This window comes from Chlorocebus sabaeus, chromosome 20, assembly GCF_047675955.1.
Source record: "Chlorocebus sabaeus isolate Y175 chromosome 20, mChlSab1.0.hap1, whole genome shotgun sequence".
Classification (NCBI taxonomy): domain Eukaryota; kingdom Metazoa; phylum Chordata; class Mammalia; order Primates; family Cercopithecidae; genus Chlorocebus; species Chlorocebus sabaeus.
Window position 1 is genome coordinate 42,383,031 of NC_132923.1, and position 26,559 is coordinate 42,409,589.

The 26,559-nt window shown below is 37.0% G+C and overlaps 1 protein-coding gene across 4 annotated transcripts in view; it reads left to right on the plus strand.

Moving 5' to 3' along the window:
* The first annotated feature begins 4,806 nt into the window (after positions 1-4,806).
* The window catches only part of ARHGAP29 (Rho GTPase activating protein 29), a 65,021-nt gene continuing 43,268 nt past the window's right edge, over positions 4,807-26,559 (plus strand). The window contains exons 1-4 of one of the 4 annotated variants that reach the window (XM_073008563.1): positions 5,104-5,230; positions 10,979-11,215; positions 12,836-12,947; positions 22,763-22,897. In XM_073008563.1, the coding sequence (XP_072864664.1) occupies positions 22,825-22,897 (73 nt within the window). In that variant the 5' untranslated portion in view covers positions 5,104-5,230; positions 10,979-11,215; positions 12,836-12,947; positions 22,763-22,824. Of the gene's footprint in view, positions 4,823-5,054; positions 5,231-10,978; positions 11,216-12,835; positions 12,948-22,762; positions 22,898-26,559 lie in introns of those variants that run through there. The other 3 variants (XM_073008562.1, XM_007977903.3, XM_007977904.3) reach the window with 3 other exon arrangements.

Below are 26,559 nucleotides of genomic sequence, written 5' to 3' on the forward strand. Positions count from 1 at the left end.
AACGTGCAGGTTTGCTACATATGTATACTTGTGCCATGTTGGTGTGCTGCACCCATCAACTCGTCATTTACATCAGGTATAACTCCCAATGCAATCCCTCCCCCCTCCCCCCTCCCCATGATAGGCCCCGGTGTGTGATGTTCCCCTTCCCGAGTCCAAGATCCTGCTTTTTTTTTGTTGTTGTTGATTTTTTGAAATTCTGTTTATGTCCACTATTGGCTTAATTAACTTTATCTCTGGAGATTTTATTATGCATTTTTAACTTACAGTATACCTTCAAACAATATTACACTACTTTACCTATCATGTAAGAACCTTACTGTATACTTTCATTTCCTCCTCCTTTATGCTATTGTCATACATTTTGCTTCTGTATATGTTATAAATGCCACAACGTATTGTTATTACTTTTGTAAAAAAATTATAAAATGTGCCTGTTCTGAAGCTTTGTTGGAGTGTGGCTAGAGTACAGTTTTCACTAGAGCTAGGTTAGATGTACTATGAGGCCTGCCCTGGGATCTCCCCTGGGGTGTTCAGTAGGTCTCTCTACTCTGGCTGATGAAAATTTGGAGTTCTTCCAGCCCTGTGGGAAACCTGGGAATTGTCCGTCTATAGCTTTCTGGAAATTCTTTGCCAATCCTTGTGGTGTTTTGCTGTATACATGTGCATCTTAGTGTTCAGCAAGATAATTAAGAAATTCCCTATGCAAATTTCTGGAGCTCTTTTTTTACATCCATAGTCTCTAGTACTCTGTCCTACAGATTCTGGTGACTCCAGTCTCCTGGAACTAAGATCTCTGTCTCTTCAACTTGTCAAGAGTGCCATGGTCAAGAATGTGACTTGAGGCAGAAAGTTGGGGTAATTGTGGGGCTCACCTCATTTGTTTGTGATCCCATCTCTCAGAGATGGCGGCCCCGAGCCCAGTGCTGTGTGTAGTTCAATGTCTGAAAACAATATATATTTTGTCCATTTTTCTAGTTGTTTACTACAGTGGAAGAGTATGTCTGTTTTTATTTATTCCTCCATCTGAAATATCTTTTTTTTATTATTATTATTATTTTGAGACGGAGTTTTGTTCCTGTTGCCCGGGCTGGAGTACAGTGGTGTGATCTTGGCTCACTGCAACCTCCACCTCCCGGGTTCAAGAGATTCTACTGCCTTAGCCTCCTGAGTAACTGGGATTACAGGTGCACACCACCACGCCTGGCTAATTTTTTGTATTTTTAGTAGAAACGGGGTTTCACCATATTAGCCAGGCTGGTCTCGAACTTCTGACCTCTGGTGATCAGCCCGCCTTGGCCTCCCAAGTGCTGGGATTACAGGCGTGAGCCACCGTGCCTGGCCGCGTTTGATATATCTTTTAAGGATATTTTAATCTAGAGATTTTTCTTTCCATCTTTTTTCCTGCGGTTTATTTGTTGAAGAAATCATGTTTATCCTGTAAAATGGCCCACAGTCCAGATTTTTCTGGGTATATACTATGACATAATTTAACATGTTCCTAGGTCTTATAGGTTTTTAAAAAGTGGTAGTTGGATATAGAACAGGGTGTTTCACCTTGGCACCATTGACCTTTGGGGCTGGATAATTATTTGTTGGGGGTGAGGGCAGTCCTATGCATATGGGAAGTTTAGCAGCATCCCTGGCCTCTACCCACTAGATGTCAGTAGAATCCCCCTCCCCAGTAATGACAACCAAAAATGTCTCCAGATACTGTCAAATGTTTTTAGACCCATGTTCTGCTATGAAAAGTAGGCTACCTAAACTACAGAATTGTCTTCAGGAAGATGAAGCAAAATTAACAATGCTGATAATGTCACCACTGTGGATAGAGAGAATACTAATCCATTCAGTCTGGTACCACAGACATTTTGAAGAGAACACATGAGGAAGATGTGGAGAATATAAAAGTTAAGGCTGCACTGAATGGCTGACTTGAACAGCATCATAGAGGATGTGAATGTCTGTTTGAGAAGGAAAAATTACTAGAGGCAATAATAATATAAATGGTAAAAACACAAGTATTTTTAAAAAATTATATATTGCTTCCAGAAATGTTTTTCTGCAACTTTTTGAAAAACTTAAGATATTGGACTGCTATGGTAGATACACTGACGGTTTTACTCTTTTTTTCTGAACACTACAATTTTATCATAAGCCAAGAATTTTGGACTTGCAGAAAGGTATTATTGCATCCATTAATGTGCTTTTCATATTTAAAGTGTATTCGTGTGATAAATTACTTCAAACAAATTCAAGTCATGGGAGATTAATAAAATAACCCTTTTAAATTAAAAGTGAACTACCATTTTTGCAAATATTCCCCAATGTCATCATCCTCTGGATGAAGGATGGCAGATAATGTATTTTTTTAAAGGTTTAAGAGGAGGATTGAGATTGAGAGACTTCTCAAAATTTCCCTTAGGCAACCTTATAGTTTATTTAACCATCTAAGTAACATTCCTTGATTCCCGAACAGCCAGCTATTATGACTGTGTCAGGTCCTATGCACAGTAGTTGGCTGTTTTGGGATGGTTTAGAGGTAGTTCTGGTTTGGGGGGTGTTAAGAATAAACCAGAGCAGATATGAGGGGCAGACTTTACTTCCTTGAGCTCGCTGAGAGTTGGCCAACCCCACTCTCCTTGGCCTTCAGAATTCTTTCTTCATTCCCCATTGATGTCCTTCAATTTTGAGTCATCAGTGGATGAGTGTCCATGGTGCATCATTCTCTGGTGGGGTTTGAAGGAGTGTTTGTTTTTTAGGAGTCTTCAGTACTGCTTGTCATATTAGTACTGTTAGATTTGAGGCCTAATGGAAAAAAAAATTTAAATTAAGTCTGAAAAATAATTGTGGAAGCAGGTAATCAAGGAGCCTTGGATTCTTATATTTATATTTTTAAGGTAACAACCTCAGAGCCTAATTGGCTTCATTTCCACGAGAACTGTTTGCATGTGAGAAGTGACCCTCTTTCCTTTCTCTATCAGGGGGTAGTCTCTGTCACCTCTGTTTGTCTCTTTTATCTTCCTTATCTCTCTCCATCTCATTTTCTTTTTCTGCTTCCCCTTGTCTCTGCATATTTCTTCTTTCCCTCTTGTCTTTCTTTCTCCTTTATAGTTGTCTCTCTTTCCTTCTTACACCTCCCTTTGTCTCTCTTTCCCTGATTTTCTCTCCCTCCTCGTGAGCTCCTTTCTCTTTGCCACACCCCCACCTCCATCCATACACCCTTTCTCTCCATCAGGAACTTGTTCATGATTTTGTCAGTGATGCTTCCAGTTCCATTTTAATCAGCAACACAATCCTCTTTATTAATCCAGTTCCAATTAATCTCTTATTAAGGGAAATGGTGTATATGTGCAAAATAATATGTTTTAAAGTAGACTTAAGAGGGTGTTTGAGGTTGAGGGACTTCCTCAAAAATTTCCTTCCAAAAACCTTACTTATGATTGAATCATAGTTGCACTGTTCAGCCTCCTCTTGGCCTGGGGACTCCTTTGTCTCCTCTTATTAGTTTGCTTCAGTTCAGGCATCATTGGTTTCCATGGTGAGAGTCTTTGGTGCATTTTTCTTTTTCAGCACGATTAGAAGGAATTTTGGTTTTTGAAGTTTCCTGAGTATTTGTGGCAGGACCTTGGACTATTGGGGGTTTGAGGGGAAAATCTGTGTAAGTTGAGTCCAAAAAATCCAGTATGGTGCCAAAGTAACCAAGGAGCTGAGTTTTCTTATTTATCTTTTCTAAGTAGCACCCAAGGAGCCAAATTTGTTGTATTTTTTTGGCATTGTTTTTCCTGTAAGGGTTCAGAGATACGTATACGTAAGGGGTCCCTCTTCTCTTTCTTTGTCAATGAGTTTTTCTCTTGCCCCACTACCCTACTTTTGGTTCTGTCATGCTCACTTCCTTTTCTGTTTAAGTGGGTAGTCTTTCCTTTTATTTTTCTTCCTTATTTTCTCTTTTTGCCTTCACTTGTTTCTGCCTTCCTTGGTTTTCCTCCCTTTTCCTGTGTCTGCACCTCATTTTCTTTCCACTTCTCCTCAGCACATTCTCCTGTGTCTTTTTCTGTTTCTCCTCTGTGTGGTCATTTTTCTGTCAGACCCCAGCACTACCCACATTCTCCCTCTCTCTGTTTTTTCCTCTGTTTCTCTCTTTCTTTCTTTCTGAATGTTCCAGCACTGAGATAAGTGCCATCGCTTGTTCCAGCGAGCGGTGTGATATGGGGGCCGTGTGCTTTCTAGCCCTGCTTGCTATAATTTATTCCATCTTTCTCAGACTTTTTTTTTTTCTCATTATGAAGTGAGTTTGAGAGTGCCGCTAAGAAAGGAAGGACCGGGCACAGTGGCTCACGCCTGTAATCCCAGCACTTTGGGAGTCTGAGGCGGATGGATCACCTGAGGTCAGGAGTTCGAGACCAGCCTGGCCAACATAGCAAAACCCCGCCTCTACTAAAAATACAAAAATTAGCTGGGCGTGGTACTGGGCGCCTGTAATCCCAGCTACTCAGGTGGCTGAGGTGACACAATCAGTTGAGCCCGGGAGGCGGAGGTTGCAGTGAGCCTAAATCACGCCATTGGACTACAGTCTGGGCGACAGAGCGAGACTCCGTCTCCAAAAAAAAAAAAAAAAAAAAAAAGAGATAGGCCTACCCTCCATAGAGGGCAAAGGGGCATAGTAGATGGCTGGTTTTGAGGTAGTTCATTCTTCATTCAGACGTGTGGCGCCCTTCCCCAGGCCCTAACCCCTGGAAGAGGGTGGAAAACAGCGATCCACAGAAGTGCCTCATAAGAAATGTAGCTGCTCATCTGGCCATTAGCCGCATCTAGTCCTCAGGTGACTTTTCTCTGAGTCGCTCTCCCTGCCCCCTGCAAGCCAAAAGGGCGGCCGACACAGCCCGTCACACTGGGACTGCGAGCGACCGGGCGCAGCTGACGGCCGCGTTCTGCGCGCGAGCTAGTTGCAGCCCCGACCTGCCGCGGTCGCCGGCCCCGCCTCCGGGAGCGCGGGCCAATGGACTGGGCTCCAGGGGGAGGGGCGGGCGAGCGGTCGGCGGGCCTGTGGCGGTAGCTGCAGGGGCGGCGGCGGCTGTAGTGGTGGTGGTGTCTGTGGCTGCGGCTGCGGCTTGGCCGGGCGTCCGCAGGCCGTGGGGGATGGGGGCGGCGAGCTCCAGCCCTCGGCGGTGGCGGCGGCCGTAGGTGTGGGGCGGGCGTCCGCGTCCGGGACGCGGGATGGAGCGCCGTGGTGAGTGTGAGGAGGTAGCGTTCTCTCCGGCCGCGGCGGTCGTGGCTCCGGGCTGGGGTCGCCCGCGCGAGCGCCCGCGAATTGCTGTCCAGGGTCCGGGAGGCCCGCTGGAGGGCCCCGAGCGGAAGCGGTGGCGGGCTGCACTGGGACGGGTGCCCTCGGGCCAGGACTGGAGTCCTCGGGAAGGGTCCGGCCAGGGCTAGGAGCGCGTCCGGCGAGGCAGACGCGGACCAGCCGGGGAGGACGCCAGCGGTGGCCGGGGCAGACGGTGACGATCGTAATGAAAGTTAGCGCACGGCGCGTACTACGGGTCCGCCTGCTGTTCTGAAGACTTTGCACATTTTAACTCTTAATGTTCAGAACAGTCCATGATTGTTCGACTCGGTTTTCACACGGGAAACCGAGGTTAAAAACCTGCCAATGCACACAGACTAGTGGTTGGCAGCGTCAGGACTAAACTCAGGCGCTTTTGCTCTGGAATCCGTGCTCCTGACCACTGTGGGTCTGTGTTCTCGCCTGGATTCCAGCCCCGCTCCCACCTGCCCTGACTGCAGCCCTCACTCCAGTTGGGCTCTCATTCCTGAGATATTTTAGGATTTCCGTGGTGCATTTTCTCCTGGTCTCTGTCTTTTGGGTTTCGTTGAGAGTTTTCCTCAGTCTCAGAGGTTTGTTCAGGTTCAATTGTGGACGCGTTTTGGGGTTTGACAGTTTTAATTAAAGAAAGTATTTTTTTGGACGGGTTAGCTGGAGTCGGGCGTTTCAAGGTGGAGCCCTCGTGACTGACGAGCCTCTTGTCTCTCTCTCTCGATCTCTTTAAAAGTATGTTTCTCAGAGGGTATTGGCCCGAAATCTTTTCGGAGGGCAGGATGTTACCTGCTAATGACAGGAGCTGAGCTCTCCTTCCCTTCTCTCCATCTGTCTCTGTGATTGTATCTCTTGTCTATCGTTTATCTTTTGTCCGTCGTTACCGACGTCGGCTGTCCATTTTGGTTGCTCCATTCTTCCCTCTTTATTTAAATTCTTGGATGAGGAACTTGCTCTTTGGCAAAGGGTAGTTTTGGCTGGTCAAAGGAGAGCCCTGCCTGCCAGGAATGCTAGACATTCTGGAGGCGTGGGGTGCTGGGCAGCTTCCTCTTTTTAAAGCGTGCTAGGTTCAAACTGTACAGAAATGAAGTGCGTGTGTATTGCATGCTTTCCTTTAAAAATTGTTTACATAGTATTGATAAAACTGTTTCTCACATGTCCCTATTCTGTTTTTGTGGAGAGTGCTTTTTGAAACCATAGTTGAAGATTTAATCATCATTTCAGAATGAGCTCGTCTCATCTTTTTAGCATCTTTAAGTAGATTCTTGCCAAATCTGAAATTGTGCTGAAATAGCAGATTTCTGAAATATCTGGCAATTTTTCCTCAAGAAGAAATGGTAAAATGGGAAATAGTAAGTATATATATTTGGGGCAGTTTTACACTTCAGTTAGAGAGCCTAAAATGAAACTACTGCCATAATGTGCATTTGGCAGGGGGTATGTGGGGCAGCAGACGTTTGATTGACACAGGCTCCTGAAGTCGTGGGGGATAGGCAGTTTGTGTCTACATTTCTAATGCACACATTACTTAGATTTACAACATATGATGAAAGTGGTTTTGCACGGTGATTTTCTACTTGCTACAGAATTCTTTGAGAAGTGGATAATACATGTTTTTAATATTGTTGGTTTGAAGTTGAAAGAGATGCACCAGAATTAGTGTGTCACAAATATTTTGCACAACAGTCTATTTGCACAGTTCAAATTTCACTTGGAAGCTTTTTAGTAGGTTTCCACAGAGTCAGTTAAGTTTCTCCAATTATTTCCAGTCCTGTATTTCTTGCTCACAATCCACTAATGTATTGTAGTGAAGCTACATCTTGTTCAAAAACAATTTCCCACAATGAAGCACTGCTAGTAATAATGGCTTTTCTTTATGGTTCATCTTTATGATGAACCAGGCACTCTGCTAAGTACTTTGCATGCATCATTACCTAATTAAGTTGCCAGTAGCGGTCTGTTAGTAACTACATTTTATGTTACTGCCAACAAGAGAATATTAATTTTAGCATATGAGAAAATAGTGTGTATGATCTTGGAAAGTGTGTATTGTCCCAGCTTCTCATTATCATAGTTCATTTATGAAAGCTTGGGTTAAGTTTGTTATTTTAAGCATTTTTTCAATTGTAATGTTTCTTTTTTTACTCTGGAATATGAAAAGTAGTAATATATAACAAAATCAGCACATTAATCATTATAATGCTGGCTAGAGGTATCATTCTTTTTTATAAGAGGTGAAGAGTTCTTCCCCTTGCCATGTGTTTGATGATGTTGTTGTTGTTGTTTGTTTTTTGCAGATTTTTAAAGTCTTATCTAAAAATGTTCCAGCAGTTTTGAAACACTTTAAAAGTTTAGGTTACTATTTTACATGTAGTTACTTAAGTAAATTATTTCTGCTAAAATAGGTAAATTGCTTTAATGTCTTTAATTTTTGTAGCCATCTTTACCAGTGACAGTGACCAATTCTCTAATTTACTAAGCTTAAAAGCTGTCATAACTAAACAGAATGACTTTATTAGGTAAACTGCAAGAGTGATGTTTTGTTAGGCTAATAGGCATTTTGGTTAGTGATTTGTAAAAGAGCTGCCCAAACAAGGCACTTTGAATTTTTGTTTTGTTTTTGTTGATGGGAAAGAAGACTTAGATATAATAATAATGCTCAAAAATTGCCCTAGGTTCATTTTAGAAATGATGCACACATTTAAGGATTAATGTTAGATAGTTTTGAAACTGGTTTAAATGTAGAAGTTAGATTTTCAGAAATAATTTGAGATTATCAAAAGGACAATGAATAAACTTTAAAAATTATAAAGTGTGGGGTCCCCAGTTTAATAATCAGGAGGAGCAATAATAGAAATCCAACTTTGATTTCAGTTTTATGTGATCTTCCCTCAGCTTCATATGCTTTTATTTTCGAAACATACCATTTTAGAGAGTTTTAAAAATATATATATATTTTCACTTCGAAACATTGCAACAACCCAGAGTTATTTTTGTTTCTATAAAAATTAATTGAAACTTTATTAAGTTTATAAGCCTATCTGCAGATAGTTCTAAGTAGTTCATTCCTCATATGCCAAGCATTCTGCTATGAGTAGAGAACACATGGTTAGCAAACGGACGTGGTCTTGATTTCCATGAGATTATAGTCTAGCTAGGAAGATGTGATCTATTTGAACTGTGGTATAAGCAGTGATGAAAAGTAGAGGATACTATAGAACATCTCACAGGAGATTCTACTCTGGTTTGGTGGTAGTGGTTTTGTGGGGGATGGTGATGGTCCAGGAACATTTCTTTGAAGAGGTAAGCTTTGAGCTGAGATCAGAACGAGTTAACAAAGGAGAAGAAATATTTCCGGCAAATAGAATTACTTGTAGACAGGACCCTGAGCTGAACAGTTGGTGTTTTTCAAACTGTAGGGTCATGACCTGTTACGTGTGTGAAACCAAGTTGGTGAGTTGCACCCAGCATTTTAAAAAATGAAATGGGATGGAATTTTAAAAACCTCACATACATCACATGAGCCTTACCCAGAAGCCGTGCCACACACAAATATGATACCCTTAACATGTATATTGGCTCATTATGTGAAATTATTTCCTGGTGAGTGTCATCGTAAACAAATACTGTTGAAAGAATGAGAAGGAGGTGTGTGTGGCAGGAGTGTTGAGAGCCAGCAGGTGTGTCTCCATATAACATTGCACAGGTAGGTAGGAGCTAGATCTCATGTTGAGCCTTATAAAGCTTGATAGCTTCTCACTTGTCCTTTGGAAGGGTTTTCAGCAGAGAAATGACGTTATGAGATCTGTGTTTGAAATGTTCACTCCATTTGTGATGAGACAAGAATGGTTGCAGATAGATCGTTGGGAAAGTAGTATAGTAGCTCAGAAAATAAATGATGGTAATTTGCTAGTGTGGTAGCAGTAGAGAGAAGTGGATTGATTAGAGAACCCCGTAGATCAGAAAGAAAAACAAACTATGGAGTTGGGTGAGATATAGGAAGGAGTAAATGATACAATAAAATATCTTACATATGACTAGAAATGGATATTGCATAAAACTTTCTAGTGGGCCAGGCATAGTGGCTCATGCTTGTAATCCCAGCATTTAGGTAGGCTGATGTAGGAGGATCACTTGAGCCCAGAAGTTTGAGACCAGCCTGGGAAACATAGTGAAACTGTGTCTCTACAAAAAAAATAATTTTTTCTTTTTAGCTAGCTAGATGTGGTGGTGTGTCCCTGGAGTCCCAGCTACATGGGTGGCTTGGGGGGGGGGGGGGCAGATGGCTTGAGCCCAGGAGTTTGAGGCTGCAGTGAGCTATAATCACACCACTGCACTCCAACCTAGGTGACAGAGTGAGACCCAGACTCAACCCTTCCCCCCCTCCGCAAAAAAAACCCAAAAAACTTTCTACTGTAAATTTTATAGAAGTCCTTAATCATCTACCATTTTTAAAGTAGCCAAATATTCAAGACAAAATACTTGAAAAAAGTGTCAATAATAAAGTGTGAGTTAATTTAATTTCTCCAATTATTTCCTTTTTGATTTCCAGAGATACAAACAAGATTAGAACTTTTAACTCTGGAAAGGTAAAATGAGAGTGAAGAAGACGATAACTATGATTTTCTTGAGTTCCAGCTATGTGCCAGTATTAGGCGTTTTAACATATGAAGTCTTATTTTGTGATCCCTTTTAATCCTCACAAAAGCCTATAAATAAAATTGTCCTGGTCACCTATCTAGAAAATATTAGAGCCAGGATTCAAATCTAAATTTTTCTCATACCAAAAGATTACCTTTTTACTACCATCCTGAGATTATCAAAAATATTGCTCTGATAATCACACATTTATTTATTTAACCAGTCAGGGTATGTCAGATTAGTGGACACCCTTGTAACTTGTTTTCAGCAAAGAAATATCCTTGATGAGACTTGGTAACCCAGGATGTGTCGTGTGTGTGTGTCTGTGTATATGTATGTATATGCATTATTAGGAAAAACCAACTGTAATTGAACTTCTATGTTCTGTATCGTTGTGTCACATAATCCCTACAATAATCTTCTGAGATAGGTGTTGTCAGGATGTTATTCCCATTTTATAAATGAGCATACTGAAGTAAAGAGATGAATAGATCATATGATAAGTGACAGAGAAGGATTTTAACAACAGGTCTTTCTTTTTTCAAACCCCATATCTCATCTTTATTTTTGAAGGTGATGTCATGGAAGGAGAATATGACCTTCTATTAAGTGATGTTTCAGAACAACTTTTACAATTAAATAAAATTCTGTACCCTAGGAATCAACAGGAAGTTATTAAGAGCATGGATTTTGACTTCAAGGCAGATACGGGTTTAAGTCCTAGTTCATTATCAGTTGAGAGCTTAGACAAAGTTTTAACCTCTAAACTTCAGGTTCCTCATTTGTGAAATGTAAAAAACAGTGGTTTGCATGTCAGAGTTGTCAGAATTACTGGCACTTAATAAATGCAAACTGCTATTATCAATAATACAGTGAATGATGATTGGTTTTTAAAAATTTAAAAATAGGATACCAAGGTGGGCTGTTTTTGAAAATCTAGTGTAATATTTCCCTGGCTGATTTAGTATTTGTGTTTTTTTCTCTCTCCCCGCTTGTTTTTGTTTTGTTTCTTGCCCCCTTAAGGATTTCTGTTTTTCTGACTGTTACATGAAAGGATGATTGCTCACAAACAGAAAAAGACAAAGAAAAAACGTGCTTGGGCGTCAGGCCAACTCTCTACTGATGTTACAGCTTCTGAAATGGGGCTCAAGTCCTTAAGTTCCAACTCTATTTTTGATCCGGATTACATCAAGGAGTTGGTGAATGATATCAGGAAGTTCTCCCACATGTTACTATATTTGAAAGAAGCCATATTTTCAGGTTTGTCACTTTTCTATTAGCATTCTTACTGGATAGTTCATAAAATTTTAAATGCTGGGCTGCCGATAAGTTTGTACACGGTGGTAGGAATAGGGTATTCTGCTTTAGAGATTTTAGGGCTTTTTTCCCCAAATCTTTGATGGTTATAATGTAAACCATTTTATAATTAAATAATAGTATAATACATAATAGAAACTTTAGTGTGGGGGAATAAGAATACAAAAAAGAAAAATATCTTTGATTCCTGTGGTTGGGTCCATTTGACGTAGGAAAACTTGAGATCATTGGGATTTCAACCTTTTTGTTAATGGTAACACAGTGCATTGATTGGTCTTAAATAAGCAGACTAATGTTTATAATTTACGTTGTTGACACTATTACCTAGTTCAGCTTTCCACATTTTAGATGAAGTTTTGGTATCTAAAATGACTGCGCTTAAGTGATTTTTTTTTTTTTTTTTTTTTTTTTACAAAAATCAGACTTAATTCTGTTTTGCTGATCTGTAACATCTTGAATTAAGGGCTAATCACAGAATTATCTGTCTAGTTAGAAAAGGATAATGGAGCATTAGACTCTGTTCTCCTAAAGTAAAAGATTGTTTATCTCTGACTCATTCTTAGTACCTGTCTTTCAATGTTTAGCACCTCTTAGGTCTAAATTTGATGACAGTGATAATTAATAGTTACAAAAACAGCTCCTATTCTTTTGTGATAAATGGCAGTTTCATTTCCATATTCCTGGTGGTATGTCTAGATATAAAAATGAAGATTCTCAGTGTTACTTATATGAGACCTCCTGGGACTTTATAGAAATTTGTAAGATTTCAATAAATAGTTCTATGTATGTATGTAAGTTAAATACTTATTTTCTGATGGACATTTTGAAAAACTAAAATTGTATCTTGTGCTTGTACTAAATTTAAGAGTTTATTTCTAATCTGTTATTTTCAGGTTGAAATGCCCAAAATGACTAGAATTGAAGCCTCAAAGTTTTAGTATTTGAGTTTTCCTTAAAACAGCAATCACATAAGTGATTCTTTTGAGACTGTATAAATATTACTAGAAAAGTTGTTCATATTCCCATTAATTTTAATAGCTTCATTTTGAAGTCTGATTGTGGATGATTAAATGGCAGTGAAGTTACCTAAAGTTATTGTGGAAAGATACCCTGAGTACATTAAGTATTATAATGGTAGCAAATTTGCCAAAATGATTAATTTCCCATTTATTTAAAGAAGCATAGCTTTGTAATAACAATTTGTTCTCAACTAGTTTGATTTTTTAAATTTACAAACAAAATTTATACTTCTTGATACACAGTTCATTAACTGGGTTGATTTTTAAGGTGAAATTTAAAATGATGTATTAGTTGACAAGTCATTTACTTTGATTTAAGGTATAAAACTGTATTTTATTTAATACACCAATTTAAATGCATTTTTATTCACATAAATAAGATTTCTAGTTAGGATTTCTATTTGTTTTTAGTTATTTTTCTTAAGAGATTTATATCTCTTAAAAAATCTTCATTTTATGTAATTATCCTTGTGTCACAGATTTAAAATGATAGTAATTTAAAACAAGTTGGACTACTTCTTATCTCCAAAAAACATTTTTATAGGAGTTTTAAATTGTGAGCAGACACTTCAGAGAATACTGAAGGATGGGGACTGAAAGTTGATCCTAAGTGAGAAAAGAAAAAAATAAGATACAGAAAGAGACTACCCTTTGAGGTAAAAGGATATGTATGGAAATATATTCACTGAAATTTAATTTTAAAAATTCATAAGGACATTATCAAAAAGTTTGCAATTTATGGTCAACAAATTAATTACAAAATGGATAAACTGTTTTTTTGATAACCAACGCAGTAATATGCAATGGCCAGAGGATGTTCATTATTTACCTTTGGGTTGATTTTAATGCTTAGTCTTCAGTCAGAATTAAAAGGATATATGTATGCCATGTCAGGATGAATTTTGAATATAACAAGAATTTGGTTTTTTGGTCTTTGAAATACTGTTATCAAAATCTATAAATAAACGAGTTAATTTGAGTTGATGGAACCTTTTTGTTTTATAAACATAAATGTACCTCATTATAAAAGATAAGTAAAATGCTACATAATATTGTGCATGTTTTTAATTTTGATGATTTTCAGCTTCTTTAGAATATCAGACTATTCTTTATTTACTTAACAAAAGTATTACAAAGATCTCGTGAGATGTAATCTTCAGGAAAGGTAAAATGTTTAAAATGCTCTAACTATTTAAGATGGTATTATTACATGTGTCCCTATAGTCGTGAGCCCTGCTTTTCATCTCTGGGTGTTGAGAAATATCCCTGGACTTCTTTTCTGTGGTTATCACTGCAATGTTGAACTGTGGCCAGACAGCAAAGAGCCGTTTCATTCACTGTTTTTCTTTTAAAGTGGAAGAGCCTTGTCAGTAATTTCTCAGTAACCCTCCCAAAATTTTGTGTATTGCCTCCTTAAGAGGAAGATGCCATATTTTTTGCATTATTACCTTTTAATTCACATTTGTTAATTGTTAAGCCAAAAAGGCAGCTCTTAAGAATAAAGAATGTAGATATACAATTAAATCATCTTTTGGTTTAATCAGAATACCATTTTCTCTATAATAACTTTTATCTGTTAATACCTTTATTACTAAAGGTAATAAAGTGATGTGCAGTCACTTGACTTTTACCACAGTAAAAGGCAGCAGTAATGTGCAGTCACTTGACTTTTACCACAGATGTTTAATCATAGGTTGAGGCTAGTCTTAGATAAACAGCTTCATGATTGGTTTATGGCTACATTTTACCTTCTCCAAGTAGTTAGAAATGATATATAACTGTATATGGTGCTTTTCATTTTACAGAGTACTTTGTCATACAGACAAGTTTAATCACCCAGTCCCCTCAAAGGCAGGTACCTTTAACTCTGTTTCACAGATGAGATGTATGTATAACTTATGTGATTTCATCAGTGTCTTATTGCTGATAAATAATGGCCAGGTTATACGATTTGGTTAAATTGGTAGTAAAGGATGGCAGCAAAAGCTCTGAAAAGAGAATCAGAATCTAGGTTCTAGGCTTAGTTCTACTGACTAGCTTTGGAATATGGCTTAATTCATTTAATTTTTTGTTAAGAATGAGGCACTTGTGCCAGATGTTATCAGTTTTACGAATCTGCAATTCAAAATTTGATTAGAGTTGGAGATTATTATTCATTGTTCTGAATGTTGGCAGTTTAGACCTAAGAATACAGCTCAGTATTTGTTTTCAAATTATATGAAAACAAATTAATGAAAATTTCCTAACTGAGAATATGAAGCTCATATTGTAATCGTCATTGAGGAACTGATTAGAAAAAATGTAAATGTCTGCCAAAGAGCTCTGTACTCCCAACAGGGTTAAGATATGTATATGGTTTATCTCTAATTTTCAAATTTACAAATATAAATAGCTTAATGTGGAAGATTAGAGGACTGAAAATATTCTATTCTTGCTGGGGTAAGTTAAGTGACAGAGTTTGGTAATTCTCTTTCCACTACTTAACCGCCAGGAGGAGGTTACCTTGTAGCCTTATACAACTAGCAGATGTGGAATTTGAAGTTTTAGATCTCTGTCCAGTGTCATTAAGATACATTAGGAATAATTGCGGAGTAAATGTTCTATCTTATATGAAAATGCTGAAGGCACTCAGTTATGCATATGCATGTTGTGTTTAATTATAACACTGTAGATTAATATATGTGCAGTATAAGTACCAATTCAGGTTTATGGTTTCCTCCCCGTGGAATAATGTGTTCTAAATTCTAAATAACAGATTCATAAGTGCTTTTCAAGTTTATATAATAATTTTAAAGTCTGTCATTGTGACATACCTCCCCATTTTCGTGTGGAATATCATTCAAGGAAGCTCAAAATCTGAGAATATGGAAAATGTAAAGGCTTTTTAATTGGGCTAGAAAGAATAGTATAAAATATCTAATTGTTCTAGTCAGTGCTTGAAAATATTAACTGCCATTTTAAAATATATTAGAGGGAAAATAAATAGTCTAATAATTTCTTACAGCTTTTTTATTATATAGTACTATTTTAAAGTGGATTTTTTGGTTTGTGACTATCGTGCCTTGTTTTTCTTTCTTTTTTCTTTTTTTTTGGCTTGGTTTTTAAATAGGCTGGAAAGGAAGATAAAAATGTAAGACCAGTTTCAGATGAACTAGTCAAGTTCTCTTATTTATTTATTTATTTTATTTATTTTTTTGAGACAGAGTCTCGCTCTGTCACCCAGGCTGGAGTGCAGTGGCATGATCTCTGCTCACTGCAAGCTCTGCCTCCTGGGTTCACACCATTCTCCTGCCTCAGCCTCCCGAGTAGCTGGGACTACAGGCGCCCGCCACCACGCCCAGCTAAGTTTTTGTATTTTTAGTAGAGACGGGGTTTCACGTTGTTAGCCAGGATGGTCTTAATCTCCTGATCTCGTGATCTGCCCCCCTCGGCCTCCCAAAGTGCTAGGATTTCTCGTGAGCCACCATGCCCAGCCAAGTTCTCTTATTTTTAAAAGATGCTTTCTAATTTAAGAGTGTATCACCTTTATATTATTAAAAAAATAATAACATTGACCTCATAAGTGATAGCTTCTGATGAATTGTTTTTACAGGACTATAGTCAGAAGTAGTATGTTAACTTTCTAAAACAAATTTTGTTGAACAGTTAGGTTGAATAAAAAGTTTTTATTGAATTTTTTATTAAATGAGAAGTTTAATACCGTTAAATAATATATTCTGAGAGGTTCTGCATAAATTTACAAAGTCTTCATTGAAATCCTGTCTTGTGGGTTAACTCAGTTCTTTTCCCAGGGAAAATATACAGAAGGATGTGTAAATTTTTTTTTCAGACAAATTGCATTGTTACTTTTACCACTGATGCCTCTTATGTAACTTTACAGTGTGCCAGAAATTTTGTGAAATATTAGACACATTAAGCTGCTAGCCTCAGATGTGTACTGCTCTATATTACCCTAGAAATAAATCTTTTTAGAAGTGATTTCTAATGGATATCACTTAGAAGTTAATGTGAATGTTAATAGATCATTGTTTAGTGACTAGAAGGTATGAAATGAATCTTTGAGAAACGAAGTATGAAATACAAATAGCTCATTTACACCTGTGCCAGTTCTCAGTGCATTAGATTCCTCTTCTGCATTTGCCTAGAATGGTTTATATCATTTAACAATGTTTATAGTAGTAACTAGCATATTCACTGGAAGTTAAAGCCTGGTAAATTGCAGATCGCAGAGTACTTGTCATTAAGCTTAGCTTCTTCAACCATGTGCCAATATATCATAGTGATTAGGAGCTCAAATTCTACACCCAGGATACCTGAGGTGGAATCCTCATTCTGCCATTTGCTAGTTGTTTGTAGCCCTGGACAAGTTATTTATCTTCTTCCTTTATGCTTGTTTCTGTGTCTATTAAAAGGAGATAATGGGGGTTTTGTGACGATTAAATGAGTTTATGTGTGTAAAACTCTTAGAATAAGCATTTTCAAATGTTAGTTGTTACTATTTTCATAATCCCCGGTAGCTGAATGAAGTAAGTTGCTGTTTCTCGGGCTTCACTTTCATTCTGTAACTTCAAAAGTCATCACAGCAAAAGGAGTTTCCTAGTGATAAGTTCTGAAACATTTTTTCTCCTCATTTTCATTGCTTTCCCTAAAGAGGTTAAGCTGAATTAACAAGATTGATTTTCAAATTATTGTCAGGTTTTTTTTTAATGAAAGAAAACATCATGTTTTTTTCATTTATTTACTTAAGCATTTCCATGAAGTATTGGCAATACAAACACTGTGGTATTTTGTTAATGCATGAGAACAAAAAGTGGAGCTGGCTAATCTGTCTTCACTTGATAAGTGGAATGAAGCAGAAAATAAATGACTCAGATGGGTGAAATAGTAAATTAAAATTCAGATTACTGTATTACAGAGTGAGTAGATAAGCAAACATTGGGATACAGAAGTTTTACTATTCTAGACAACTAGTATTAAGACTTTAGTTGAATTTTTTTATATTCACATCTATAATAACTTTGTAGTATAAATTAAATTTCATTACATTTACAATATGAACACTATGGCGTTTGAAAATTATCTTGTATTTAGTTATATGACTCAATCAAGTACTATAACTTGAGAGGTGTAGAAATTTTTAATAAAACATATCCTGAATGACTTTCTTTTTCAGATAATTCACCAATTTAGATTTTATGCAGAAAATGAAATTGAAACTTAAATGTAATGTCTTTTCTTCCTTAGTCAAAATACTGTGGGATCTAGCTATAAATGTATTTGTTATTGAACATGATTGTATGTGAGGCAAACCTGTTTTCAAAGGTAGTTTGAATGGCTTACAGAATTACTAGTAGTAATTGCCATTTATGTATATTAAGACTATAAAGTAGCTTTATTTCTATTTATTTGATATTCACAACAACCTTGTAGGTAAAACAGGTATTATCAATTGTGTTTTTACTGAGGATGAATCTGAGATCAGAGAGGCTGAGAGTTTTGTATGTGTTCTTTTCAAGGAAGAAGCTGATCAAAGGGTTGGAACCCAGGTTTCTCTATCTAAATCTATTGTTTTTTACTGCATCAAGCAGCCACTTTCTTCAGTTTTGGTAAAAATGGAATTTTCTTTAAACCATTTATGGCACAACTAGTTGAGGGCTTGCTGATTTATGAAGTTCCAACTGAAATATTATTAGGACATGCTCATGACCTCATAGTTTACCCTTCTGCCCAAATATATAGGAAAGTTTATGAACCTTTGTGGTTAGCATTTTCTTTATTTAGTCATCATGTTCATTTCTGTTGATTTGTGGGCTTCAGAAGGGTATTTAATTTCAGGAATTGGAATTCTTTATAGTGCAACTGAAAGAGCTTCTGAAACTTCTTACTAAAATAATTCCGACGCCATTTTTTAGTATGTTAGTTGGGGACAACTTCAAGATCTGTTTATTAGGGCTACGCTGTAGGAAAAAAAGGAATTGCAAGTTTGTAGATCATTTGTGCTGCCACCAGTTATTAGAGTGTTTTGCAGTTGCAGTGATTTTTTTTTTCTTTTATTTTTCTTGAAATCCAGGGACAGATTGGATACAGTGATTCTTAAGAAAAACTATAGCAGGGACTCCCAGGACCTTTTTACGCTGTTAAAAAAAAATTACTGAAGATCCCAAAGAGTTTTTATGTGGGTTGTATCTATTAGAAATTAAAACTGAGAAAGTTGAAAAGCATTTAATAATTTTAGAAATATATGGATTTCTACATGTTTAATTTCCTTGATTCTGAGAAGACCACAGTATTACTTTGGTTTATGTAGGCATTTAGGCCATTAGTATTTTGTAGTTTTTGCCCAACACTAATTTTGAGTATTGATGGTTGTTGTTGGCATTCTGAAAATCAAGCTCTTTTGGCCTGAGATTTAATGTTTCCTAAGTATATTAATACCTGAAGATTTTATTGTAAAACATTAGAACACAGGATAGAAATAACTTTCTTCTCTAAGAGTAACATTTATTAGGTTTCGGCCGGGCGCGGTGGCTCAAGCCTGTAATTCCAGCACTTTGGGAGGCCGAGACGGGCGGATCACGAGGTCAGAAGATCGAGACCATCCTGGCTAACACGGTGAAACCCCGTTTCTACTAAAAAAATACAAAAAACTAGCCGGGCGAGGTGGCGGGCGCCTGTATTCCCAGCTACTCGGGAGGCTGAGGCAGGAGAATGGTGGGAACCCGGGAGGCGGAGCTTGCAGTGAGCTGAGATCACGCCTCTGCACTCCAGCCTGGGCGACAGAGCGAGACTCTGTCTCAAAAACAAAACAAAACAAAACAAAAAAACAAAAAACATTTATTAGGTTTCAAAAAGAGGGCAGTGTAACTCTCTGTGATGAGAATCTCTCCACCTTGGTTTTGATTAAGTCAGCAGAAGTACTAGCATACACCAGCTTTAGTTAGTTATATATGTGCCAAATAAGAGATTTAGCTGTACAAAACTGGGGAAAAAATAGCGTATCAGGAAGGTTCCATAGGCTGGGCGCAGTGGCTCATGCCTGTAATCCCAGCACTTTGGGAGGCCAAGGCCGGTGGATCACCTGAGGTCAGGAGTTCGAGACCAGCCTGACCAACATAGTGAAACCTTGTCTCTACTAAATACAAAAAAAATCGGGCGGGTGTGGTGGCAGGCACCAGTAATCCCAGCTACTTGGGAGGCTGAGGCAGAAGAATTGCTTGAACCTGGGAGGCGGAGGTTGCATTGAGCCAAGATTGCATCGTGGCACTCTAGCCCAGGCAACAGAGCGAGACTTCAACTAAAAAAACAAAATAAAAGCCAAAAAAAAAAAAAAAAGGAAGATTTTATGATTTTTTTACACCTATTCAAATTATATTATTTTCCCAGAAGTTTCCTTTATTTCATATCTACTAGATTTCATTTCAGAGCTAACCTATATCATTAACCTATTTCTACTGCTGCATAAAATATTACGTTGGTGCAAAAGTAATTGAGGTTTTGGCTATGTATACATATATATAATTTTTTTTAGTGGCCAAATCTGCGATTACTTACTTTTTCACCAACTAAAAATAGTTGCAAACATTTATGAAGGGCCTACTGTGTTCCAGCCACTGTTCTAAGTGCTTTGTGTGTTTTAATTCATTTAACCCAATAACTCTGTGAACTAGCTACCTTACCTTCTTTTTATAGGTGAGGAAACTGAGGCACAGAGGGGCTAAGTAACTCACCCAAGGTTTCTCAGCCATGGAGTTAGAATTCAGTCAGGCAGTCTGGTTTCAGAGACTCTGCTTTTCAACCACTATACTGTATTGCCTCAACTAAGTAAACCTACCAAACTAACATTACTAGTTATAAAAAAGAGAAAATAATGATACTTATTAAATTAAGACAGTTATTTAAACTGCATATTCACATTTTCCCTAAGAATTACAAAAATTGTATATCAAGCTTTAAAATTATGTTTATGGGGAAAATTTCAACAACACATAAATTTCCTAAAATATTTTACTTACTTGTATTTCATTTTAGAAATAGATTTTATTTTTTAGAACAGTTTTAGATAACAGAAAAATTGAGATAATAATACAAAGTTCCCATATAGTCTGTACACTGTATTAACATCTTACATCTCTTAGAGTTATAGAGCCAGTGTTTGATAACCAGTAATAATGATGCATTATTATTAACTAGTGTCTATATTCAGATTTCCATAGATTTCCTGTAATACTCTTTATTATCTTCCAGGATCCTATCATATTACATTTAATTGTTTCTCCTTAGGTCTTCCTTGGCTGTAAGCTTCTCAAACTTTCGTCATTTTTATTTTAAGGAATACTGATTAGGTGTTCTGTAGGATGGCCCTTGATTAGAATTTGCCTGACATTTTTCTCCTCATTAGACCGGGGTTATGGGATATTGGGAGGAAGATTACAGATGTAAAGTGTTGTTTTCATCACTTTACATCAAGGATATTTACCTTGAACATGATTTGTCGCTGTTGATGTTGACCTTGGTCACCTGTCTTCAGTAGTGTTTGTCAAGTTTCTCCACTGTCAAGTTACTCTTTTTGTCCTCTTTTCCATACTACACTCTTTTGAAGAAGTTAGTCCACATAGGTCATATGTAAGAGAGTTATGTTTCACCTTCTTGAGAGCAAAGTATTTGCACACATTTTTTACAGTTCTTTTACACTAGAGATTTGTTTCTTTTCCCCTGTTTACTAATGTATTCAATCATTTATGTCAGTATGGACTCATGAACATTTGTTATGTACTTTAGGTTATAATCCAATATTACTTTATTTGTTGCTCACATAGTTCCAGCTTTGGCTATTGGAAACTTTCAGTTGGTTCCTGTGCACCTTTGACATGCCCTCCTCACTGTAGGGTGTTTTTTTGTTGTTTGTTTTAGTTTTTTTTTTTATAAAGTTCTTCCTTCCTTTCTGGCATTACAAGATGCTTGTTACTTATCTTGAACATTTCTACCCCGGTCCTAGAATCAGCTATTTCTCTAAGGAGACCTGGTTGCTTTCATTGGAGAATAGTATTAGAAACCAAGATCTGGGTGCTAGGTGTGCTTGTTGCTACTGTCATTTCTTTTAGGCCCTCTCAACTAACAAAGAAATATATATATATATATATTTTTACATATAGATATTTATATAGACATACATATTTTATGTGTACATTTTCATGAATGTATTTATACATGCATACATATGTGCACATACATTTGTATGTATATATGTACATATGTGTATATATGTTTAAATATATACACATAAATATTTCTATATGTAGTCATACAGAAATGTATATAAAAGATATAAATATGTATAAAAATATATACTTATATAAATAATATAGATGACTTGATACAGAAATATGTGTATATACATACGTGGGTCATAATGAGTATGACCCATCACAGTATTCAGTATTACATTGAATGAAATAATATCCTTTTGTTTTTAATAGTGCCTAGCACATAGTAAGTGCTTAATAGATATTAACTCTTATTAAACACCAATGCTGTGTAAGTTTACAGAAAGGAAAATTATGTAAGAGTACTGTACTTAAAGTAGTTGTCTTGTCAGACTTTTGAGGATTACTTCAGGGGTTAAAGGTAGGGTGATTATACTTTCTGATTTACTTGGGATGAAGATCGTAGAATGTGATTGTTGTGCTAGCATGACTGTGAGTAGCATCCCCCTTTCCACTAGCAAAAGTATTTTGGTTTGAATGATATATAGTCATCTTATTTAAGGGGTAATAAAACTGCATCTCTCTGACCTAGAATGATGTAAATGAGTGGAGTAGGCTGGGAGAAAATGAATGGGCACTGAGAAGAAACTCATCTATCTAAGAGAGCAGCACTGCTCTGTTCCAGCTACTGTGGCCGAGGAGGAATGTGGCCCTGAGTGTAAAAGATTTTGATTTTTCAGGAGTAGGCAAAATCTAGAATTTGTGTAATGATCCCTCAATTTTTCATCATTGGCAACTAATTCAGTTTTTCTAAAAAGCACAAAAACTCATTAAAGGTCTGTACATTTTATCATAGGTAAATTATATCATAATTTTAAAAATGTGTAGGTTAGATGATGATCTTTATATGCCTGAGTTACTGGATATGTTAAATAAATATATGATAGTAAAAGTATAAGACAAGGAAAACTTACCTTATAAAGTTGGCTCAAGGGAAGTCTGGAGCACATATTAAAACTGAAAAATGTAGTACTTAAATTGACCATAACTGAGAGCCTTTGAAATCCTTAATGAATTAAAATGACTAAGGATTTTCTGAAGGCTTTTTAAATTGTATGTAATTGCAACAGTGAAGATAGAAATGAACGTATAGTAGGCAAAAATTGTGTAACCAAGGCTTCTACTTGAAATGTGCTTCAGATGATGTTTTGTAGTTTAGATTTGTGGAACTTTGCTCTGGAAATAAATTATTTTTTTTCTTTTTAAAGACTGTTTTAAAGAAGTTATTCATATACGTCTAGAGGAACTGCTCCGTGTTTTAAAGTCTATAATGAATAAACATCAGAACCTCAATTCTGTTGATCTTCAAAATGCTGCAGAAATGCTCACTGCAAAAGTGAAAGGTAAGAAGATATAGTCAAAGTGGGTTGCTGTGGGCAAAAAGGAGCCAAGTGATATATTTTAGTTTATAATGACTATATAGCCAATTCCTCTCATTGCATTTGTATGATGTATGTCAATAAGGAGTTATATATACTTTGATATTGAAATATTCCAAGTCACACCTAAAGCTTTCTTCCTTTTAAAAACTAACTTTATTTAGCAGCAAATACTTTAAAAAGACTAACTTAAACCAAACAATTTGGGTTTTTTGTGAATGAGTGCATGCTCTTTCGAGGTGATTAGTGTATAAGAAGTCTTTGTTATGTGAGGACAATTGGTGTTGGAAAGTGGTAATCTCTAGTGACTACTTAAAAGAGGGAATCAAATGCAGAAAAAGAAGGCTTAATTGGGACCTTATTTTAAAATGTGAAAATGAAATTAAAATTATAAAATAAGTTTATCATATATATGTATGGGTGTGTGTGTGTATCTATAGCATATAGATGCTAAAACTTAGCATGAAGAGTTGGACCATTATCCTCTGATGAAATGACTTGCCACTCAAAATTGTGAAAATTATTCTGGGTTGCGGTATATAAAAGAAAGATTGAGAGCGAAGTGAGTATTTGAGAAGAAATGAGACAGGAGGCAGGGAAATTAATTAGGAGATTGTTAGGAATAATGGGCTAGATGAGGGTTGAAGCTGAGGGCTTAAGCTGGGTGTGGTAGTGGTCAAATGTGATTTGTTATATAAGAGGGAATGAATGTCAGTTTGACAGAACGACACAGGTTGAATGTTAGTGGTTATAGAGAAGTTCGGTGTTAAAGATGTGGACTTGGGAATTGTTGATGTATAGGTAGTGGAAAAGGATGACATCAAATGAGTATACAGAGTAAGTAGAGGACTGATGTGAGATCCCAGGGAGAGAGAGAAGATATAGAGGAATTGGAGAAACACCTAACAGGTAGGGAGTTGGACCTACAAGGAGGTGACATGGAATTTTAAAAGTGTAGGGTTTTAAGAAGTTATTATCAGTGTTAAATGCCACCGATAAGGTAAATGGATTCAAAGTAATAAAACTACAAAAAGTGACCTTTAGGTAGCAGTGATGTAGCAGTCAGAGACAGACAAGGTAACAGCAATCCTGTGATCAATTCTGTGATAGAGGTAGGCCTAGGCACCATGGGAGCACAGAGTGAGGAACTCACTCTAGGCTGAATGAGGAAAGGAAACTCTCCTTTTGGGGAAAGGGATTGCCTGTCCTGAGTCAAAGGTCAAGTAGGCATTAACTGGACTGGGCTGGGTGGGAATGGGGCTGCGATACAAGAACTCTGGGTGAGAAGAACATGATGAGATTGGTGAACAGGATCATATTCGGAGAGGCTAAAGGGCATGCGTCAATGGATGAAGCAGGAAAAGAAAATAAAAACCTTGTCTACAAAATATAGTTCACATGCTTAAGGAAACCACCCCACCCAGCACTTTTTGACATAGATTTATCATGTTTGTGTGGTTTCCTTTTTGCTGTATTTCAAACACTGAAAAAAACGTAGATGATTTTAAATGGGAAACATGAATAGCTTCTTCTGTCCTGACTTTCAAAAATGTGCTTAGTAACCAAATTTGTTTCTAAATAGATTGTTTACAAGTACCATTTAACTTTACTTAGATAGGGAAATTTGCGTCTATAGATAGTAAAATTTCCATGCTTGGAAATAGCAACCTAGTTCAATTGTTGTCAGTAGCTATTGTGTGCGGTCAGGATGTCCTGGGGAAGGAGTGCGCCTGTGTATAGTTGGTGTCCACATTCCAGAAACAAACTTGAAGAGAGTGCTGTTTCAGATACCTTGAAGATCTTTTTGTCTTTGAGGAAAAGTAATTTTCTGAATATTATTTTCCACTATTACTATCTTTACACTTGGGATTATTGTTACTCTTTTACTTCTGTGCTGGATGACATTTAAAAGGGGAAGATTATTTTGTTGTTGGGAAACTACTTCTGTTTCAGTAGGACTCCATGAGACTAGAACACTTTAAATAATTGTGTTTTCTTTGTGTTAAATTTGTATGGTTTATAATAAAACTTCTTTCCCTGCCCCAACTCTTATTTTGAGGCCATTTAAAAATATCATTGATACTCCAATTGAAAAATATTCAGCGACTTGAATAATTGAGGTCAAATCAACTTAATTAATTATTTCATTTAATGGCAATTTAGTTTTCAAAACCTGGAAAGGCAGAGAGTAGGTAGAAACCATTTTGAGTATCTGTTCAGTGCCAGCCAGTCTAAGTGCTTTAAAACCTATAAATGTACAGTAGTAGCTATTTCAGAAAGGAAAAGTTTCTGGGACAGAAAGCTGTCTGGAATATGGGGATCCTTTATATTAGTTAAGGTTTCAGTCTTTTTGTTTGTTTAAGAGATGGCATCTCACTCTGTTGCCCAGGCTGTAGTGCAGTAGCATGTTCATAGCTCACTGTAACCTTAAACTCCTGAACGCAAGCAATCCTCTCACCTCAGCATCTCAGTTAGCTGGGACTACAGATGTGAGCTGTCACTCTCCTAGCTGATTTTTAAATTTCTAAAATTTTTCACAGGGACAAGATCTAGCTATGTTGCCCAGGCTGATCCTGAACTCCTGGCCTCAAGCAATCCTCCCACCTTGGCCTCTAAAATTCTGGGATTACAGGCATGAGCCCCCACACGGGGTCCATCATTGAGTGTTTATTTTGAGACAGTGTCTCACTCTGTTACACAGGCTGGAGTGCAGTGGCATGATTTCAGCTCACTGCAGCATCCGCCTCCTGGGTTCAAGCAATTCTCCTGCCTCCGCCTCCCGAGTAGCTGGGATTACAGATATGTGCCATCACACCCGGCTAATTTTTGTATTTTTTGTATTTTTAGATGAGGTTTTACCATGTTGGCCAGGCGAGTCTCAAACTCTTGACCTCAGGTGATCCGCCTGCCTTGGCCATGGAAAGTGCTGGGATTATAGGCATGAGCCACCTCGCCTGGCCCCATCATTTAATTTTAACTCTGTGTATGTTTAAAAAACAGCAGTGACTTAGGTATATGATTAACTTTAGAGACCTTAAGTATGAAATGCATTTTTTCAAATCTACCAAACAATAGAAAAAAATACAGAATAACTTTAGAATCAGGGATGTGTAATCGTATTTGTATTACCACAGGTTTGAATGCATGAAGTGTGTCTGCTTCCTCTGTATAAGAAGTGAGAAAAAGGAATCTTTACCCATATTTTTTATTTTAAATGTGGAGTTTACCTTCTAATAACTTTTAAAAGAAAAATCTTTAGTTTTTTTCCCATTCATTCTAGTAGTGATTTGCATTTCCTGTGTGTCCTCCTGTTTCCAAGCAGGAAATTAAGTCTGACAAAATATTTGCAATATGGTAAGAGAGATACAGCCTGTTTTTAAAGGAGATAAAGGTATCTTCAGAACTCAGTAATTTATTATGTACTATTTGTTTTCATTATTTTCAGTTATTTTGGTCAATCTTATTTCTAATATAAATGAAAATAACCCTTAATTTAGGTTTTTTATGTTCTGCATTTTACCCTATATTTAAAAATTGGTAAACAAAAAAGAAAAATAAGTCTTAATTATGCCTTCAAGATTGTAGAAGCCTTATACTTCTGTTTTGAAAACTTGATTTTATTAATA